The sequence below is a fragment of the Anguilla anguilla genome, chromosome 10 (genome assembly GCF_013347855.1).
Source record: "Anguilla anguilla isolate fAngAng1 chromosome 10, fAngAng1.pri, whole genome shotgun sequence".
Taxonomy (NCBI): domain Eukaryota; kingdom Metazoa; phylum Chordata; class Actinopteri; order Anguilliformes; family Anguillidae; genus Anguilla; species Anguilla anguilla.
This window is the reverse complement of record NC_049210.1, coordinates 3,827,496-3,846,379: the sequence shown is the minus strand read 5'-3', so window position 1 is coordinate 3,846,379 and position 18,884 is coordinate 3,827,496. Positions and strand designations below refer to the sequence as shown.

Sequence of the window (18,884 nt, the reverse complement as noted above, 5' to 3'; positions counted from 1 at the left end):
TAGCTGGCTGTTGTCCTGCAGCTCCATGTTCCTCTGGTGTGCACATGTGGCAAAGTGCTACCCGCTACCACACACAGACTCCAGAGCTCTGCTAATCACGCCGCAGGAAGTGGGGGAACGGCGCGTAACAGCTCCTGCGTGTGTGCGTTCCCCGTACCCGACTAGCGGGAAATTCAGTGGTGAGGTATTCCACGCGGAGGCGTACACAGAGAGCGCAGTTCACCGCGCGCGGGAGATGGCGGCGATTCCACCCCGATGTGGGGGGGGGGGTGGGATGAAAAAAACAGATTACTTCCCCACACTGTGCATTCAAGGCCTCGCGTTGCGTGCGTGGAGCCAAACTGCATTCCCCCCCCTCGCCCCCCCCTCCACCCCGACTCAGACGGGGAAGTAACCGAGCAAGTACAGTAATACTGCGAACCCAGAGGGTCACATGATCATACAGTATGGCACACACACACACACACACACACACACACACACACACAAACACACACGCCCGGGTGTGGAGATCCAGGTCAGAGCAGAGGACAGCGGCTGACCCGTCTCTGACACCCACACGGTCCGTGACCTCCGGGGTTCACACCTCTCCAGTCACGTGTGGTCTGGGTTCCGCGAGTCTAATCACAGGAGACGGGGCTCTCCTGGGGGGGAGGGGGGTGTGTGTGTGTGTGGGGGAGGGGGGGGGGGCATCCGACTGCGAGGGGGGAGCCGGGGGGCTCCCGACACGACAGTGTCAACAAACGCGCTCCGATGTGTTTTTAGCAAACGCGTTCGCATAAGCGATTCAGACGTCTCCCAGAGTTCATGACCTGCCTGACTGAGAGACCCCCCCCGCCCCCCCACTCCACTCCCCGGGAATGCTGGGAGCTGAGCGGGAGAGATGGAACCGCACTTTGCTTAAAGAGCTGTTCGCCAGGGACAGGGGTTCGATTTCTCCATGCACAGCCGGCCCATTGGTCAGACACACACAGGCTCGTGAGACAGCACTGTTGGCATGGTAACGCCTGCCTTGCGAGTGCTCCAGTACACCTCACAGGATATACATATTTGTTAGTTTATTATACACAGCAAAAAAAAAAAAAGAGGAATTTATTTATTTTTAATGCTTCACTACTTTGGTACCGGGCATTGGATGCACCACAAAAATAAAAAAATATCCTGCATGCTGTCAAAAAGCAGGAAATGAAGCTTATCAGCTTCTAATTATATTTCGGGACATTTTTTCCTTTTTTTGGACCCCCAGCCACCCCAACCCACAGCCTCAATCTCTCCTGCACCCACCCACCCACCCACCAACCCACAGCCTTCGACTCTCCTGCAACCAACCCACAGCCTCCACCGCTCCTGCACCCCCCCCCCCCCCCCAAAACCTCCAGGCCTACCCCCCCCACCACCCCCCAAGCCCTCACATCCGCCCCACTCCTCAGCCCCATTCCCCAGCCCCATTCCCCTCCAAGGCCAACAGGGTTACGGCACGTTTATCACTGAGAAACAAAAAATGTCTCACTGCAAAACCAACTACCACAGCACACCAACACTATCTGTACATTAGAACACCGGCCCCACACCACATCCTGTTTTAAAGACAGCTGAACAACAAGAGAACACCAGAATTAAAAAAAAAACAGAACTGCTGCCATCAGAGGTAGGAAAGAAAGGGACTATCAGTTATTTTCTCAAGTCTCTGACACATCCAGAGATACATCCAGTATTCAAATCCGCTGTCATTTTGTGCTCCTTAAAGAGCAACGTGATCCATTTTGAGTGGCTTTTGAGAGACGGATTAAGACACGAAGACACACCATTAACAGTATTTAGGTGACTGACATTCCCCTGCCTAAGTTGTGACATCATCCTCAGTGTTGAAAAGACAGGATTAGTGGGGGAGCTTCAATGGTGGGCAGGCACTGTCGTGTTCAGCCAATTAAATTCGCCGCAGACAGCTCCGGGCGCAGGCCTATTGGACGGCTCGGGTTGAGTGGCGCATTCCCCTGTCGCTGGGCGGAGGCAGTCATGCAAGGGTTCCGTTTCAGAGCGAAAGATTCACAAAGGCTCTGGAGCTCAGGCAATCTCGCTAAAGTTCAGCGTCTGAAGATAAAACCCTGAACCGTGAAGGTCACACCAAGACCAGGAAGTGCACGCTTTTCAAGCTCAGCACAAAACGTATGAAATGTATCCTGTGGTTTTATTTTAGGAAAACCACGGAGCACGTTTAAAACAAAAGGACGACCATTTCCGGTTTCCACCGAGAAGCTGCTGATAAAGCCATTATCACCAAGGGAGTGGACACTATAGTACTGAGAGAGCAATATTGCAAGGTAGCAGAGTGTTTTTTATATAGAGCAGGAGAGCTGATCTAGGATCAGTTTAATCTTTCAGCTTATAATGGATACGATCAGCGTACAGACAGAGAAAGGCTGGTCTCAGGTCAGCATTAATACTGTGAGGTGCTTCATGACTAAAGGCCCAAGAGCTCCATCCTGGTACAACATGTCACTCAAGAGCGCTGCCCTGCCCTGCCCTCTCGCCATATGGACGATCGAATCAGTCTCGTGGCTAACGTGCTAACGTGCTAGCATTCTTGTATTCCCACAGACGAGGCAGAAGAAGCAAACCGCTCTAATGCAGTCAAAGACGTGCCAAGCGACCGCGACACGCGACCGCGTCGCGCACTTCCTGCCGAACGACCTGTGAGGCCAAAGGATCCACAGGTGAGCGTGAAGCCAACCTTTTACAATTAGCCTTCACTGACATTTAGCCAGCTGGATGAAATTTGGATGAGAACAGGCCGTTGGAACACAGGTTAAAAAATAAATAAATAAAAATCAACAGTATAAAAAGAATAAAACAATAAAAAGAAAATCAACAGGACATGAGGTGCGGAAACAAACGAAACACCGCCAGGCAAAGAGGAACAGCAGGCAGTTTGTGGATCACATCTGACTGTAGACTCTCACTAGCCCACTAGCCCCAGCGCTAGCAGGGAGAGAGCGGTAAATTACCGGCAGCCGCCCGGCTCGCCGAACGCCGGCAGTGCGGGTAACACTCCTCAGCTGGAGCTCGAGCCGCCGCCGCCGCCGCCGCTGCCTAATCTGCGCCGGGCCCTTCCATTCTCTGGCTCCTGTGACGGCACGGTTAGCGTTAGCCCACGTTTCGGACCGAACGCCGTAACGTCAGGGAGCAGGAGGAGGAAAGGAAAGGAAAGGACGGGGGGGGGGGGGGGGGAAACCTGTCGCGGAAGGCCCGAAACTACCCTGACGGAGGTCGACACACACACACACCTGAGATTCCACCCATTAAACAGAGGAGAATTCCATTGTGTGTGTGTCTGTGTGTGTGTGTGTGGGACTGAACAGTAAATCAATTCTCAGCGAGGGTTGTTGAAAAAAAAAGAAAAAGGGCCTGTGCCTTGCTGCACACGCTCCCCTTCGGCTAATAAGCCCGTGTAAAAACAGGATACTCCGACAGGAGGATATCCATTTTAATAATGACGGAATATAGGCCAACTTCCTCATCTGGATGGGCTGAGTCAAGGGGGTGGGTGAGGGGGGGGGGGGGGGCAGGGGGTGGAGGCCAGGCCAGGCTTTTAAAGGCACAGCGGTGTAGTTAGTCTGTGTGCAGCTGTGGGATGGTATGCCCCCCCCCCCCGACCCCCCCCGACCCCCCGCCCCATGCATGCATTGCCCGAGGGAACCTCAACCTGATGTCACTTCAATCTAGCTACGCGTCTTCAAACCGTCTGGCACCTCAGCAGACTCCCCGAAGGGCAAACAGGCTGGAACCTCCAACGTTCACGTCAAGAGGAAGACAAAATGAAGGCCTCCAGCGTCTCAATCCAGCTGCTGTGCCAAGAACAGGAATTTGATACCAAAAAAGGTTTTTTTGGTGTTTTTTTTTTTTTGTTTTTTTTTAAACAAGAGTTTTGTTAAATTTACCAGGCTTACTGTGAAACTGTTCCACAAAAACAAACTAGAGTTACCGTCTGAGTTTTTGGGTCACAGACGGAATGTTGACCGAGCGCTGACATCAGCCAGCCTAGCCTGTCTGACGGTGTTCCGATCGAGACGAACGGGCCGCCATTGTTCCAATCGACCGCGAGTGGACGACCGTACAGGGGGAGCTACAGCCAATCAGCTTTGTCCTCTGCCTCAATGTCTTCCATGTGCTTGGAAACCCCAGCCTTTGTGTCAGCGGGAAACGTACACACTGACGCCTCCTAAATCCCTGGGCCAGCCGCTAAAAAAGGGAGAAAAAAAAACAACACCACAAAAAAATCCCCACAGAGCACCATTGTACGTATAAAATTCCACCCAGATTTTCAACTTTTCTCTCTTGACAGATAAGGCGAGTCTCTCTCATCTGGTCATTCGCTCTGAAGCTTTGTTGCTGCACGCCCCCCCGCCCGTTCGTGACAGCATTGAGCAGAATGAGGGGGGGCCACCGTATTCAGCGAAATGCGCCCATTGGCCATTGTTTTAAACCACCGCGGCCCTCAGGCCAAACTTAGCGTACTTTTCAGCTTCCTCTGTGGCACCACATGGCGCACTGGGGGGATATTTTCAATAACAGCTCATCCAGATCTCACTATTGTTTCTGTACAGGCCTGACCAACCCGCGTCACACAAGAGCAGACTCACTTTCCGCACCCCCACCCCCGCCCCCCCAAATTTCATAAGAATGACTCAAATCACATTTGCCCCGAGGAATACGAAATCAACCAAACTAACTCAAACCAAAAAACGAACTCCTGTGAATTATCCAGGGATTAATTTAAGGGGGCACCAACGCATTGCCTGGCATCAGCCCTATGAAGGATCACTCTGCATCTGTGGGTGATGATTCTTCCTTCTCATGTAATGTGGACCAATCCTATGATGTATGAAGTGCAGGGCTGTAATATATGTCCTTGAACACTGAACACTGTGAAAGAGCTGTTGTGTAATGTAAAGTACAACTTTTAAATAAAGCTTTCCTGCTAAGGCAAGCCACACGAGCGTTTCTCAAAGCGGTAAACTGCATCAGTCAAGTGGCAGATTAAGTGCAGGAAAGTGGAAGTGGCAGTAAATCTGATTACCCATCTGATGGGACACCATCCCACTCAGTGCATTACAGTCTTGAAAAATTGACTCGAGGATAAATCTCAGCTACCTGTTCCTGGGAAAGACAAACTTCTTGCGCAGCGACCGCTGCAGCGTTCTCAGAAATTAGGCCTGGATCACGAGAATCCAAGGTCGAAGAAAATAACGCCAAAAACACAGGAATTTACTGCAACGCACGTTCAGCCATTTTCCTCTGTAGGCTAGTTGGATTCTCACCCCATTAGCACTGTACACTGAAACCCCTCTATACTGGACAGAGAGAAGTTTCCTTAAGGGAAATTTCACACATTTTAACAAACACAAAAAACATTGTAAATGCGTTGGGAGTGGACCAGATTAACCCAGGCAAGCCCGTCACCTGATACCTGTACTCAAGCAGCAATAACTGCTCAGACGATGGAACAGGATCAATACACGGGATCCTGCCCTATGGATCTTTTCACTGCAGCACGCTCACATGGCCAGCATTGTTCTTAGGTATTGTATGTCATATTTACTTGGACTTAATTCCCACGTTGCATTCTCAAAATCAGCTTGCTTGTGCCCTAATCATCTACCCTTCTACCCTAGAACTGGCCATAAAACAACCAAGACGCCTGAAGCGTTAAGTATACAAGCATTTCCACTTGAAGCGATTTAAGTTTTTTCCCCCACTTAATCCTGTTTTTTTGGGGGGGTTTTTTTTTTCCTCATATCATCTCTCTTGCATCATCGTTGACCGCTGGTGCCACTGTCAACACAGAGCAGTGCTGTTGCTAGGAGACACACAAGGGTCCAGAGAGCTATCGGAAAGCATACATTTTAATTGGCAGACGCACACTTCTCCAAACACTGGTATCAGCGGGCGCATTTGGCCAAGCATCACAAATGTGAATCAGGCTGGAAGAATCTACCAGCATTCCCCTAGATCTGGGCTATTCATCATTCAGACTGACAAACCCAAACACTCTGACCACCGTCAAGCACAAACGGTTATCGCAAGAGGACTCAGGGGGTCAAAGACTTCCAAAACATCCTCATAAAAGCACCCTAAATCCATTGTTATTTAGCAATTGCTAACAACAGACAAAAGTAACATCTGTGACTGTGACGAAGCTTTAACAGTAGAGTGCACGTTTTTTTTATGCAAGCCTGTCAGCTCCCCGCTGGAGTTAGAGCAGGTTTCAGGGAAGTAACGTTTTTTAAAAAAAGATCCCAAGGGATCAACAGCTTGCAGCTCAACAAGGCTTCTAATGACCGACAACAATACTTTTTTGCAGTTCACAATAGTCCCAAAACCGTTTCCACCCATCCCGTGTCTAAACCCACAGCCATTTCAACATTACACTTAATCCATAACACACGTGGAAAACTTACTTCAGTGTTACCTGGCAATATCGCTTAAAACCGCTCTGCCAAGAGGCTCAACGCGAGTGCATTCATCCCCTTAAGTCCCGAGCTCTTTGGATTCTCGCTCCCTAAAATCTCAGAGCTGACAGAGATCAGGAATAGCGCTGGGAATCTCAGGGCTGAAATATGATAAGACGTCGAATTCTGAGAGAGGTTAGGCTAGGTTCAGCCTAGGTTCGTGCCGCAGACACGCCTTGTATCAACGTGGAGAGGCGCCACACCTTTCACAGACTCATGGACAGGTCTTAAGGTGGAAATTTTAAAAAACAGGTGCTGCGGGATGGAATGAAAGAGAGCCCTCCACCTTAAATACTCTCGACGGCAATACCAGGCTATACGCTTTGAGCAATACAAGGGCCATCTGCATCCTGCGTCCACAATGACTCACGTTTCAGGCCAGAAAATGCCACTCCCTGTGGAGGTTCCACCGTATCCCCGCCAACACCTGAGATTTCGTCCCGCACCACAGCCCCCTTTCTGAAAGGCTGCCTGGGGCTCAGAGAGACGGGGGTTGGCCAATTCCTCAACCCCCCCTTAAAGGCTAATCCCCCCCCCCCCCCCCCCCCCCCCAAAAAAAAAACATCTTCTTGCCAATCTATACACTACAAAAATCAATAGGCTCAATTAAGCCAGCAAAGATCTTGTTGCACAAATTGAGTGCATTTCTCAAAAGTGATGTCATTGGGAACAGAAAATCAGGGAAGATATTTTATTTATTTATTTATTTATTTTACACGCAAAGACCCACTGCAATTTCGCACCACTTTCAAAAAAATTGTCAGTCGCAAATGCAGGGTCTCGTGCTAGGCCTGCATTGTTTTCCTCTTCATGTTAAAAGATCCTTACGTCACAAGACAGTCAGGCTAAAGGACACCCCCTTCTCTTTTACCCCCCCCCCCCCAAATCTGTAATGGTCAGAGCGGTGGCCGATTTCACCAGATGTTCTCAGCAGTGAAATTTTGTACATTTTCTTTTTTTTTTTTTTTTAAAGCACTTTGGCTCGCATTTTTGCAGACCCACAGGGTATTGCGTTACAGAGTAGTGAGAAGGCCGGGGGCACGGGCCTACAGCTGCCCCTAAGGCCGAGCACCATAAAGCGCATTCCCACGGCAACAAGAATTACAGAATTTCTGTCGTTAAGGCCTTTTAATACTTAAATATTATGAGCTACTGCAGGTCGTGTTGCCTGTTCTTTAAACCCAGGCCACCCGTCAACCAAAAAAAAAAAAAAGCCAAGAACCTGTTCAGTCCTAATTTCATAATTCTCTTAAACCATCCCAGTGGCACCAGTGTTATCTTTTTTTTTTAGTCTGACACACTGTGCTGCAGACTGTAAAGAAAGGGATCAGGCATTCCTGTTCAGATTTGGGCACTGCTGGACGAGTTTAATTATTTATGCTGTAGTAGATGAGCCCTGGGTTAGTCTGAATTCCTCTAACAATCTTCAAACATCCGAAGTTTCCCTTTAAAGGTCAGGGAGCAAAAGGGGCGGGGGCGGGGGCGCTGGGGGTTGGGGGTGGGGGGGAGAGACCTTTCGGAGTCCATGGACATACTGGAGGCAAACAAAACTGAACGTGATCTCGGGAACCGAGAAGCGACTAGATATGCAAAGAGATTCAAATTCCGCTCCACGCTGAAGAGCCATCGCAGATTGCAGAGATGCAGCCCACCTTTCACACACAAAGAATGCGAGGCATTCGCTAAGGAGGAATGCAAATCTGTGGTAAAATCATAAATACTGGGGGTGAAGTCGCAGGAATTCGCAGCTTCCAAATGGACGCCCCGAATCCTGCGAGTTGGCACGAGGACCCCCTCTCCGCTCGCGTTTTCCGCTCCACAAACCCCCAGACTGCCCAGCAGACAGATCCCTACATATCACGGCTAATTTCACCGAGCACCCTCCCTGACCCATTTCTCACGTGGCAACAGACCGTGGCGCTACCACGGCGCGTCTGCAACGGAGCCGGACAAACGTTGCCAGGATTCATCTCTTACGGCAGTCCCAGCCAGGCGTGTCAGGGCCAGTGCCAGCGCCCAACTAACCCAGCCTGTAGCCACACTTCCTGCTGGCAAGGAAAAGCCATAAATGGAATAGCTTGTTGGAAGAGAATATACTTATAACTATAAATATATCCCCCCCATCCAACCAGTTTTTCACACAGGTAAACTTTGGAGTGGACTGTCCCACCTCACAGAGGAACAGGAACTCTCTAAATCGCAAATGCAGACAGACTGAAGACTCGTAAACTTTGGCAATCACCACTCATGTAAGTGCTGTTTTAAGTAGGCCGACAGCATTCAATCATCCACCGAGAGCACGCGGCGACAGACACGTCAAGCATCCGGGAAAACCAGCGAACATGCTTTGCGCCCTGTCCAACGGGTCCTCCTCTCGAATTCTCACAGACCGTGAGCATTAACACTACGTCAAAGAACAAATTAGCTGTGGTGTTCAAAGAAACACCATATCCCACAATGCACTGCCCAAACGCAAATCTGAACTCAATCAACCTCAGTCACTGGACATTGGGTGATGCCAATTGTTCTACAAGTACAGAACTTGAGAGTAGTCCTGGGCCATCATAAAATTATGTCATGAAAAACTGACAAAGAGGCTGCGTGAGGTATTGTTTTTTGCCCAGTGCATGCAAATGAACAGTTGGTCATCATATTAACAAACAAAAACATAACTAGTGTATGTCATCTAACCCATAACCGCCAAATAAAACTAACCAAATGCAAAACGGAACAGCAGCCGTTAAAAAGGACTGACCAACAGCATAGGCAAGTCTGCTTACCGTGCAAATATGACCTAGCTAAGCGTATAGATAGGCTGTTCGTGGGTATAAACATCCGCGAGGTTGCGTGGGGTCACCACCGCCACCAAACTCGTTTGATTTTGCAAGGGAAGCATACTTACTGGACATAGCACACTCAACTTTTTTTAAATAACCGTAGTGTACTGCTTCATGTCATGGATGACAGCGAAGAAACTAGGGGGGTGGTCAATGATTAGCCGAGCCGCTCTTAAAACGCCACATACGAAGTGTACAGTTCAGTCATTTACATGCTAGCATTTGCTCCCAGTCCATTCCATACGTGACCCCTTTTCGTTTCCGCGCCGGCGTGCTACAATGCCCGGCCTGACATTTTGTTAATGGACAGCATTACACACAAAAGCCAAACTCATCACGGTTCACGATCGGCGTAAAGTCTATTTACACGCGTCATTTGGCCGAGTGGACTTCATAATTTGTCACCAGTCACGTAATGTTCACTACTTTCCGCTCGCTGTAGTACCGTGCCAGAAGCGCAACAGCGAATGGTATGGGCAGCTCTCGGTAGCTATTTTCTTCGCGATATTATTTTATGAAAGACTGTACAATTCATTGCATCGAGTATACCAAATCCATTCGAATTATTTCACCTCAAAAAACAAAGGAATGGAATTCAGAATGGATTACATAACCGTTTTCCACTGTCAGACACACCTCTGGACACGAGCATGTGGTGCATTAACAACCAACAAATAAGGACAAGGTGGCAGGCTGATTATCTTTATAACTTGGATTACCTGCTCATATTATCACACCCCGACCAAAATATGACCTGAATATGATTTGCCTTGTAGGCTACGTCAAGTCTCGTGCAGATAAATTGATTTTGAGCTAGTTGGCGACCATTAATTCACTCCACATAATGAAATGCAGCGCTTGATTTTCCCTCAGAAACTCAGTTAGACCGGCGATATTCGCCACATTGTAACAGCACTGTGGAAAGCATAGCCACATTTGTTATAACTTTCTCTCTGGATTTGAGTTTCCCCGATTAACCCGAATTCATAGCACAGTCTTAACGAGTTATCTGGCTTGGTAGCTAGTAGTTGCAGGCTCGATGACGGACGAGTCCACACAGGACAGAAAGACAATGTAGTACCAAGGAAGCCAGTGTTTGCTAACCAGCTTTGCGGTTCAAAATAGTTCCGTGGGACTGTTGCAATCCCTCGTTTCCGTAGCGAGCTATTGAGCTGAACCTGGCCAGGTTTCCAGAAGTAACAAACTAGCTACGTCGCAAACTGGCTGAGCGGCAGCACAGAAAGGAATAGAAAACACACTGCCTGCCCACTCACTGGCGTCTGTGTGCGAGCCAACACCTTTACCCGGTATTCATTTGGACAAGCCCTAGCTCATTTTCTCACTACAAATCCGAACTCCCCAAGTGCTGACCGAATTCCTGGCACTAGCTATATGGTCAGCCCTTCTGAGATGAGGATAGCGAACACGCTGGATTTCCAACAACCCAGAAGGAAAAGTACATGCATCCAAGGCTTCATATGCTACGTACTGCTACCATGAAAAACCTCAAAACGCTCTCATTTGGCAGCTGTAAAAGCTTCGATGCTCAGAACTGAACTGCTGCTTCGCTAGCGTAGCATGCTAGCCCATCTTTCTGTGAAACCCAAGAAAAAAATCACTGGGCATGCCACATGCCTCCAAATCGATCCAAGATATATTTGAAATCCAGTCGTAAAATCAGACGTCAATCCTTACCTCCTCAATCAATGTAAAATATCCCCGATGAACAGTGTAAATAATTTAAAATAGTATTTCTCCTGCTGATGATTTATCCGCTCGTTTCCTCCCTGCCGCAGCCGCTGGTAGCTAGCTAATTCGCCTGTTCTTTTTTCCAGATCCCTGGCACGAACGCACCGGAAGCTACGCCCTGGCTCTTCCCCGCCTCCACGTGCCTGAACGAAACACGTTCGGAATTTTGGTGAGCGGCAGCTAGGAGCGCCAATCACGCGTCCCTACGACGCGCCACATCCAACCCTTGAAAACGAAAGGCGGGTGTTGAAATAATACAAGGAAGAATGGCCATAGCGTTGGTCAGCGTCCGTGTGAAACGCTAATGAGCAGTGATGTCCTGTCTTCCTTTCGATCAAAAGTCGTGTCAAGCTGGTTCTTATGGGTGTTGAATTGACACGGAAGGGATTCTATTATTAGGTACTGTCTAATTGTGTTTACTTTGCTAATAGCATGAATTAACATTAGACCACTCGTTCATGGACTAATTATAAAGCTTGCGTGCCATGTAACTGCACGCAAATAATGAAAAGCGACTGAAGTACTTTGTATACACATTTCAAGGTAGTGATATTTACGTCGTAAACAAGCACTGAGCACAAGCAAATCGCCTGTAATCTGCCGTTTTTGTCCATACTCTGTCCCCAAGCACCCGTGGGAATTCCTCGACCCCTGGTTTGGGTAGCCTACATGCTTCAGCTTGTCTGGCATATTTGACCTGCTCTTGTACACGTTGCAGCATTCTTACCGGTGAAACGTCCTCTCAAAGTGCAGTACCTTTTGCCTTATGGAAACACAGAGCTAAGGCGAATAAAGGCGTCTTTTACAAAAATCAAAAAATCATATGTTTATGGGAAGGTCACGTGCGCAAAAAAACCAGACAGGTAGTGACGCACTGTTTGGAACTCTGGAAGGTGTATAAAACGTGTATAAACCAATTTAGAAAAGTGACTCACTGAAATGATTGCGCTCCCATAGCCTCGCCGATTTTTACCCAAATTAGGAAATGGTAGGGTAAAAAAAAAAAACCAGAGTAAACTGTCTACATTTTTTAACTTAGAATTTCCAACAAAATAAAATACATTTTTGCACAAGCCACCAAAACAGATGGCATTTACTCAGTTGAGGTTAGGAAAAATAGGTGAATGCATGCATTTGTTTTTACCTTGGATATATTTTAAGCCAATGACCTCAGGAGAGGGCGGTGTGGGTTCATATAAACAAATATTTAAACCTAATGGAAACTGTACCTTGCTCTTTTTGTGACCTAAACCAAGTTTTATAATACCTGTGATGTTCAGGATATTGTCACTAGTCCCTCATATGCCCCAATATGGTTGTGGAACAAAGTGCTGATGATTTAAAAAAAAAAAAAAAAATTAAAAAAAGAGTTCCAGTTTTAAACACTGTTTTGGTAAGATATTATCACTTTGTTTTTCCTATTGCTCGTGGTTAGTTTCTTTTGAGAGTCTGCAAGCCTATCGATGAATGTTTCCCAAGATTTAGAAAATGTGTACATTTTTAATCCAGCATAAATCACAGTCTGTGAGCCAGACTGAGAAACCACTGAAATGGTTTCACTCTGAGAAAACACAATGCTGCTATATAGCCTATGTGCAGAAATTGTCCTGAGATGGTTGGTTTTTCAAGCATCTGTCTTTAAATTATTTCTTCTAAGCTCTGCCTTCACACAATCTATTGTAGAAATGAGAGGTTTATTGGTAATTAGTCATCAGAAATGTGTACATATTCTTCCAAGTAATATTCCATACATTAAATATAATTTTATAAACTTAATTAACTGAAAAATGAATAATATAAATGTTTTAAATGGCCCTTCCAATGTTTAGAAGCAAGTTTACATATAAAAATATATATGAAGTTTGTATAATAATATGTATGAGGTGAAATTCTATTGCAGTCAGATGTGGTTTCAAACAACAGTTTCAGCACTTCGTTTGTTCATAATGCGATGTCTGTGACTATTTAGTGCTGTTCTGTATTTGAAAATGATTCATCATTGCACTTCCCTTATTGTTATTGCTGCTCACGAATTATTCATGTTTGCACAGTAACGTGCTGTTGTGTTGTGACGTGCTGCCCTTATCAAAATGCCGTTTTTACGTTTGCCACAAGGTGGAGCCATTTTTAGTTTTATTTATGCGTATATTTTTTATAATTTGTATTAACAATGAAACCATGAACTGTTACACATAATTAGCGTTGAGTTTGATCGCGTGCATCTTGAATTTCTGCCCACACGTGCGTTGAGATAAACGGCAAACAGAAATATAAACGAGTGTATGGAAACCTAGTTTATTGCCAAAATTGTAGAATCTGTCTATTTGGTCGTCCTCGTTCAGACCTCAGGGAGCATAAGGAAAATAAATGTGTCACCATCCATTCTCAGCCAGACATTCAGAGATGAGCCAGAGCAATGAATGTGTTGGGATAATAATGGGGGGTTTGAAAGGAATTTAAGAAAAGGAACCACATAATTTCTACAGTTGAGCTGAGAGGGCTGATTGATTCATCAGTACATTCTTCCATTTTGAGAATCCCCACCTCAGAGGTATCAAGCAATTTTCACTGCGAGCCTGCAGCTCACTGTCAATGCTCTTTCTGCTAGTAAACTCCTCTCGTGTAAATCAAGAAGTGAAGGTATGTTGCCTGGACACAATTGGCTGCTGTGCAGTCTAGGTTTAAGTGCCTCTGACGCTCGAGGAGAACAGCATTATCATCCATACTGAAAACCGTTGGCTAATACAGACCCCTTGGGGAGGTCCTTTAAGATGGGAAAGCTAATATAAAAGAAGTCTGTGAGCATTAATGTGGAATTTTATCAAAGCGACTGAGTCACGGTATGGAGTTGTCCAGGATTTCTAAGGCCGTAGTCACACAGTGAGAGAAATTTAGTGTAACTGCCGCAGTTCCTAACCAAGCAGAAGACAAAGGAGGCCGTGCTCAACAGTTTAAAGAAGTTTAAACGTCGGTTTGAAACACTCACGAGCCATGAAATAATGACACTGGGGGCCAGGAAGAGCCAGAGACAGGACAGCAGTACATGCAAGCATCCATTCCTTTGCCTCCCAGCTGAGGCGTATGTGATTGATCACATAGGCTGGCCCAGGTCATTCAGACAGCCACAACCTCCCCTTTCTTTATTTTATTTTGTGTGTGTGTGTGTGTGTGTGTGTGTCGGTATGTGTCCGTGCATGCATGTGTGAGAGAGAAAAAGAGACAATTCTGTTGTTCAGTTTTTCTCTCAGGAACCTTACACATTTCTTGTGATTCATCAGTATAATGCTTGTATGTCTTGACCTAAAAGTGGTATCTTACCCAATGTACTTGCTTATGTGATTGTTTATTGTTGATGATGCCACTGCAGAACAGCTGTGTGGTTCACCTATATTTACAGATATGTCCACCCGGCTATATCACATTACTCAAGCATGCAGAATAGAAGACTCACTGACAAGGAGTCATTATACTCATGCGGTAGTATCTCTTTCTGAAAAAAATATCACAACAGTGAACCACGTCATGTGTAGGTAAAACCATTTTATGTGTCAGTAAGATGAATTAAAATCAATTAACCGTTTTTGTTTGCAGTTTGGTGAAAAGGTGACTGTTTCCCAGTTGCCTGCAGCATCCTGGAGTTAGATTTCACAAGATGCTCTGCCCTGAAAATTGCCTCTACCTGAAGAATGGCCCTAGGTTATGATTATTCATGCTTATCTCATGTCAACCAATAAGAAGGCGAAAAATAAAAACTGGCTGACTTTCAATCAACTTCAGTCCTTAACTTTGACTGACAAAAGCAAGAATTATTGTTTTTCTTCAAAAATAAAGTTTGGTGAGGTCAGTAATCACCAAAACCAATCTGCCAAGTTAGACTAATCTTGACTGAATACAGGCCACTGTTTTTCATTTATATTGTATCGACACGCTCCATAATGCCAATTATAATTGTTCACCTTTTCTGTTGTTTCAGGTTCACTCATTATTTTTATTTTCGTTGGTTCTACTTTGAAGTGTAACCTTTTAAATGGTCTCTATTCATCTTTTCTACTTCAAAACAAATAAGTTTGTCATCTCTATTAATCTTTCATGGAATGCCTTAGGAATGCAAGGCGTGCCTTACCTTTTTTTACCGAGGGCTTCCTCTCGGGCGCTTTTTCCGGAGACTTCTTGGGAACGTCGAAGGCCTTCTTCATCTGCGCTACCTTCACTGACTGCCCCTGCTCGAGCGCTCCGTCCGGCTTCGCCTCGGGCCTCTTCGCCCTGTCCTGCTGCTTGATGTTCTCGTGCATCTGAATGGTCTCCTTTATGAGCTCGGAGACGGGCCTGGTTCTCGTGGCCTCCTGGAGCGTTTCTCTCCCCGGAGCGGAGCCCTGGCCCGACTGGACCGCCCGATTCTTTTCGGCGTCGCTCGGCGACGACGCCCCCGAGTTTCCGTCCCGTCGACTGTTGAGTTTTTCGGCTCTTTCGTTCTGTTTGTCTTCAGGCTGCGGGCGATGTTCCGAAATATTCCTTCCGCTCCCAGGCGGAACTTGTGGGACAGCCTTTCCGTTAGCGTGTGGATTCACAGGTGGCCGAGGATCATCTACTTTATCACCCATCTCCGTTGAGGACGCTGAATGTGCGGCACCCGGGGGCGACGTTGTGTCTTCCTGAGGATGATCCTTGGTTGTCTCTGGGAGAGAGACATGAGCGGTGGCACGACTCTGCTTTTCGTCCGTCAGCAATTCTGGGGGTCTCTCGCTTCTCTGACTCTCTTTGGGATTCTGTGGGTGTGGAGAAGCATCCTCTGCTATGGAAATCAAGGAAGACATGACGGCTCCTCCATCACCCTTACTCCCGAAGGCAGGGCTGTCCTGGTCAGATGGACTAGGATGGGTTTCCTCTGGGAAGGCCTCTGTTAATGGTGGTGACCCGCTCTCTATCTTTCCCATTTTCTGTGTCGACGCAACAGAGTCCGTCACATAAATTTCTGAATTCTGAGAATGCGCAACATCTGTATTTGAGATGTTAAGTGCTTTGGTTTGATACTCTGGGAAGACTTTGTTCTTTGGTGATGGACAGGCAAACTCAGTGTCACCATCAGGCATTTCTTCCAACTGCGTACCTGCAGTCTGTTTTTGTTGGTGGTCATCATTATTGCTTTGCAAAGAGTCCACTGGACTCTGTGTAAATACAGAGGTAGACAGCATCTTTCCACCAATATAACTGCTCCTTGAGCCGTCTTTGTTCAAATCATATAGACTCAGCGTTGTAATATCTGTGACGAGATTTGACGACGAAACCTCTCCTGTCTTCGGCCCGTGTGGAAGGGGATCCGCCCCTTGTCTCTGCTTGCCTGCGGCATGCAGGTGGTCCTCAGAAATGGCCGCTGCCTCAGACAGTGCTGTTTCTGAAGGAGTCGGGGCGGTCGCGGCCTCCATTCTGTTTTGTTGCATTCTCATGACAACGGCTTCTTTGAACAGATTGTCCATAAATGGCGCCTCTGACCTGGAAGAATCTGATGCTTCTGCCATTTTCTCAGGGTTGGTGTCAGCTCTGCGGTTGGCGACACCCCCTGTTGCGCCACCCCATGGCTTCTCGTCAGCATTCAGTGTGGAATTCCGCCCTGATGGCTCACAGTCCTTGTGGTTTGTGGGAGTCGGCGTGGCCGATTGTCCGAGCTGAAGTTCTTCTGATGCATTCGCGGAGGGAGGCGCGGTCGATCCGGCGTCAGCATTACTCCACAAAGAGTCAGCTTGGTCAAAGTTCATTGGCCTCATTACACGTGACATTGAATCTTTGCATATATTTTGTGTGTCCTCACCAGGAGGACCGAGCTCCATCACAACAGGTAGCGTTTCAGTGGTTTTATCATTTTCTTGTACAGCCGTTTCAGACTCTGTCTCTTTCTTTTGGATGACTGATGATGACCATCCAACACCTGCCAATTGAGGTATCTCTGTAGCTAATATGTCATTTTCATTCTTGGGGTCTCTTTCTGTATCAGGTGAGCATGAGTAAACAGGATTGTCATGAATTAGATCTCCATGCTGAACACCTGCAGACATCTCTGCATGCTCATTATCTTTGAGGCACGATGGAAGCATCCTGTTAGAGTCGGTTTCTTTCAGTGAGGTATGTGTGAATGAAATCGCACCGTCAGCGTTTTCCTCTGAGCTGGGACAGTCCTGTTCAGGTGGGTTTAAGGTTGTGTTTCCTGTCACGTGGTCAGATGCGGTGTTCCTGCTTGTCTTTGCATCGTCTTGCTCTGTTGTTTCCCCATGCAGCTGAGGTTCCACAACGTCTTCCTGCAGATGTTTGGAAGCAGCGGCCTCGTCCACAACATGAGGAGCTTGGAGACCTTCCGCTGAAGAATGCATTTGTGCTATCTGCTGGGCACCCTTACTTTCGTCAACAGAAAGCTTGTGAATATCCACATGACAGGACTGTTCCCCTTGAGGAAATTCTGTGGCGCATGTATCCTGGTGCGAACTCCGAGCCTCCGCTTCAGCTCCCAGCAAACCTTGGAACTCTTTGAATGTATGACAATCTTGGGGCCTGGTTGCCCCCGTTTCTGCCTGAGCGTCGACCTCCAGGGTTTCCTGTGAGGACTTGAGGTGCCTGGCCTCCCTCTCTTTCGGATGTTGGATGGTAAATACAGCAGCTTCCTGCGGTGGATCAGGAAACGTGCAGACCTTCCCTCCGGCGGTCTCTGTTATCGCACCGGGAGACAGGTCCCGGTCTCTTCCTCCTTCCGCCGGCACGTTGGCACCGCCGTCCTCACGGGTCCCCGTTTTAGGTGACGGGTTCCTCAAGGACACTTCGATCTCAGACGTGTGGATCGCATGCTGGGAACTGGTTTCCTTCCGAGCCGCCTCCTCTTCACGGAGCTCAAACTCCTCCTGGCCCGGCTCCGCAGAGTGCCCCCCCACAGAGTCTAAACTGCCGGCTCGTTCTGCGAGCGGGTCTGAAGTTGTGTCAGTTCGGCAGTCGCCGCCCAGGTTCTCTCGCCGGTGAGACGCTTCTCCCCCGAGTAGATGTTCCATTTCGCCCCGGGCCTGGCTCTCTGAAGCAGCTGAAGCAGCACCTTCTTTGGTCACGGTCCGGGCTGAGTGCGGCGGGCGCGAGCTGAACTCTCCGCTCCCTGCGCTCCGCGGTGGATACTGCCTCGTCTCCGGCAGCCGCTGAGTCACAGGAACCGCCCCGCCTTCCCCGTCTCCTCCTCCTCCTCCTCCCTCGTTGCTCGCACCCCCGGGGGCGGGGGGGCTCTCTCTGACGCCGCCGCCGCGGCAGCCGTCCCTCGCATCGCTCTCTGGCGCAGGTGCCGCCGGCTCCCCTTCTGGGCCGGCCTCCAAGTTCGCGGCGCCTGTTTCCGCGGGATCCTCCCTCCTGACTCCGCCGGTCTCTCTACTGCGGCCCCCTCCCTGCGCGGCTTCCTCGATACCGCCGTCGCCAGGGTTACCGGAGGCCGAGCTGAGACGCCTTCCTGCCACACTGCCATCTGCCCCTTCTGCCCCCTCTGCCCCCGGGCTCCCCTCTCCCGTGGGCTTGTCTTGCTTTTGCCCCATCGTAGCCTGTGGAAACAGAGATAGCGGGATTGCGTTAGCCTTCCCACTGAAGCTGCCTGCTCCTGATGATGCTATGAGTTTGGCATGCCAGTCCGGCAGTGTTTATCTGACATAGGACTCTGTGCCCTGTTCTCCCACAGCTGCTTCTCTCTCTTTCCCCCCCTCCCTCTCTCCCTCTCTTTCTCTCTCTCTCTCTCTCTCTCTCACACTCTTTCTCTGCCCCCCCTCTCTCTTTCCCT

At 48.2% G+C, this 18,884-nt stretch overlaps 1 protein-coding gene across 2 annotated transcripts in view; it reads right to left on the bottom strand.

The window, feature by feature from the left end:
- The window catches only part of LOC118206643 (coronin-1C-A), a 53,944-nt gene extending 37,621 nt beyond the window's left edge, over nt 1–16,323 (bottom strand). The window contains exon 1 of one of the 2 annotated variants that reach the window (XM_035379562.1): nt 15,219–16,323. In XM_035379562.1, coding sequence (XP_035235453.1) covers nt 15,219–16,287 — 1,069 coding nt within the window. In that variant the 5' untranslated portion in view covers nt 16,288–16,323. Of the gene's footprint in view, nt 1–11,041; nt 11,206–15,218 lie in introns of those variants that run through there. The other variant, XM_035379564.1, reaches the window with a different exon arrangement.
- Between the last annotated feature and the right edge of the window lie 2,561 nt (nt 16,324–18,884).